General features: G+C 45.1%; 1 protein-coding gene across 1 annotated transcript in view; it reads left to right on the forward strand.

Annotated features, from left to right (window-relative positions):
- The window catches only part of oma1 (OMA1 zinc metallopeptidase), a 41,913-nt gene that overhangs the window by 19,860 nt on the left and 19,553 nt on the right, over positions 1 to 2,500 (forward strand). Inside the window, exon 11 of the mRNA XM_063200392.1 lies at positions 2,374 to 2,448. Within this exon, the coding sequence (XP_063056462.1) occupies positions 2,374 to 2,448 (75 nt within the window). The remainder of the gene's footprint in view (positions 1 to 2,373; positions 2,449 to 2,500) is intronic.

A 2,500-nucleotide genomic window follows, 5' to 3' on the forward strand; every position in this document is an offset into this window, starting at 1 on the left:
GCGGCATGTAAAATAAACTTTCACGGCATGCATGGCATAGCTCTCACACGAAATATAGCGCAGACTATCTGAAGTTCATGCCATGATCCTGATAGCCAATTGATAATTGCTCCCTGGTGCCGCGAGTTGGGATAGCCTACATGTTATCCCCGTTTCTTTCTTTCTTTCTTTCTTTCTTTTTTATACTGTCACTTATATAGCGTCCGGGCGAGATAACGATTGCATCGTACATGGAATGGCCTCGGTTACATTACGCAGACAGACAAGAGAGAGAGAGTGTGTCATTTGGCTGTTCAAAGCCAGATTGTTCAAGAGCGAGTTTTCACCCATTGCTTGACAAAGAGCGTGCTGGCTGGTTTAGTCATCAATTTTAGGATAACCACCTCCCTGCAATCAGTGTTTTACATTTGGGATGTCTGGGAGCGACGCAAAACAGGCTCAATGTGAAACATTGGCGAGCTTATTCCAAGCACCACGCCATGCTTTCTTCTCGAAAATAAACAGTGCGCTCCACTGCCATTTGGATACGTTTGTATTGGAATAGTGGCTACCATTTGCAGCAATATTTCACACACTCCATTAAGAAAAAAGTAACATGATGAGCACGGGCATAGCGTTTGGATCATACAAACTTGCCAACATGCCACCACAGCGGGTAAATTAATGAATTACCTTCGTTGTCTTCATCACAACTTCTTCAAATAGCCTAGGCTATTCCACTAGCCTACATCCATCCAACGCACAGCTAGCAAGCCAGGGGGATAAGTGCCAACGTCGTAATTATTGCTATCATTATCAGAATCCATACTGTGCCGACTACAGTGTTTTCTTCCGTTTCTTCAGTAGATGCTTTTCGGATTTGCCCCAATCGACATTTAAAATGCTGTGATAGGTAAATTAACACAGTCTCTTTTTCCTTTCCTGTGCTCCACTGACAAGCCATCCTCATTGAAAATATGAATGACCGTAGCCTACAATAATGTAGCCTACGCCCACGATTGCGATAGTTTAGGCTATTATTTTATTAATATTAATATTGTTGCAAACAAACCACTCTGTCAAATTTACACCAAAGACATTGACATGACAAGTTTTTGAGTCGCTTTGTTTACACTCTGTTTCCCATGAATCTCGAAAAACGACGGAAGCTCCCGAGGTACAAAAAAAGCAAAAAGTCTGAGATTAGGTCCGGTCTGCATTCACACCTCCAAAAGGTCCGCACCAGGGTAGTTTGATCGGAACCGAGTCCGACCTTTCAGCTCGGTCTCGGTCCGCTTGTTTGGTCCGGACCAGGATTCGCTGGTTTGTATTCAGACTATCCCAAAAGGTCCGAACCAACGAAAATCTGGTCCGTTTGGTCCTTTGGTCCGGACCAAACGTGGTAGGTGTGAATACGCCCTAAGTATACTATTCAAGTCTACTCTCTCTGTTTATACTGCAGGCCAACTGAAAATTCTAAATGGAATGGTAGCCGTGGTAACCCATTCAAAAATGACCTGTAAGCACCAGGGCTAACTAGTGGCCCTGGCAGTTGAGGAGGACCCGTTACCTGGACAACAGTTCTTGGTTTGGCCCAGTTCTGGCCTTACCCAGGCGGTATAAACTGGTACAGGGGCTTAAGTTCCTGGGCCTAATTTCCTGGGCAGTATAAACTGGGTTACTGTGTCTTTTATGCCAGTCCATTGTTTGCCAATCAGCATCAGCACTAAATGTAGTCTGCATGATACAATGACTGGGGCTTAGAACAGGGACTTCTCCTCTTCCTCAGACTGCATCTCCTCTTCCTCCTCCTTCTCCTCCTTTTCCTACTCCTCCTTTTCTTCCTCCTCCTCCTCCGTTTTCCGCTGCTGAATATAACTAATTCCTCCACTGTACAGAATGAGCGTCTTCACAAACAGCATACCAGTTTTTCACTGTAAATAAAACCTTGAGGCCTGGAGAGCCAGTGGGAGGGGTTTTACTGTGGAAAACTACTATGCTGTCACAAATAGCAATTTTAACGCTTTTTGATAATTTGAAGAGAATTTAAAGCCATGAGCAATATCCTGGTAGACCAGCCTTTAAATGAAGCAGAGAAAAACAACGGTTCAAAAATCCACTTTGGAAATGGATACTTACAACATCCATAATGTACAGTATATTATCCTCTGTATTCTTGCCTGTCATCCTTTACCAGCATTGTTTGTCAATTTCCCTGTTAACTGTGTGTGCGTGCGTGTGCGTGTGCGCGTGCCTCTGTGTGTGTGTGTGTGTGTGTGTGTGTGTGTGTGTGTGTGTGTGTGTGTGTGCGCGCGCGCGCGCATATGTATGCCTCTGTGTATGTGTGTATGTGTGCGTGCGTGCGTGGGTGTGTGTGTGTCTTTGTTCCTACAGTACATGTTTGATCGTCCGTACAGCAGGAAGCTGGAGGTGGAGGCGGACCAAGTGGGACTGCAGCTGGCTGCCAAGGTAACACAACGCTCCCACTCTCAAGAAATAAAGTCAGTTACGCTATGCCAAC

This window comes from Engraulis encrasicolus, chromosome 6 (genome assembly GCF_034702125.1).
Source record: "Engraulis encrasicolus isolate BLACKSEA-1 chromosome 6, IST_EnEncr_1.0, whole genome shotgun sequence".
Lineage (NCBI taxonomy): Eukaryota > Metazoa > Chordata > Actinopteri > Clupeiformes > Engraulidae > Engraulis > Engraulis encrasicolus.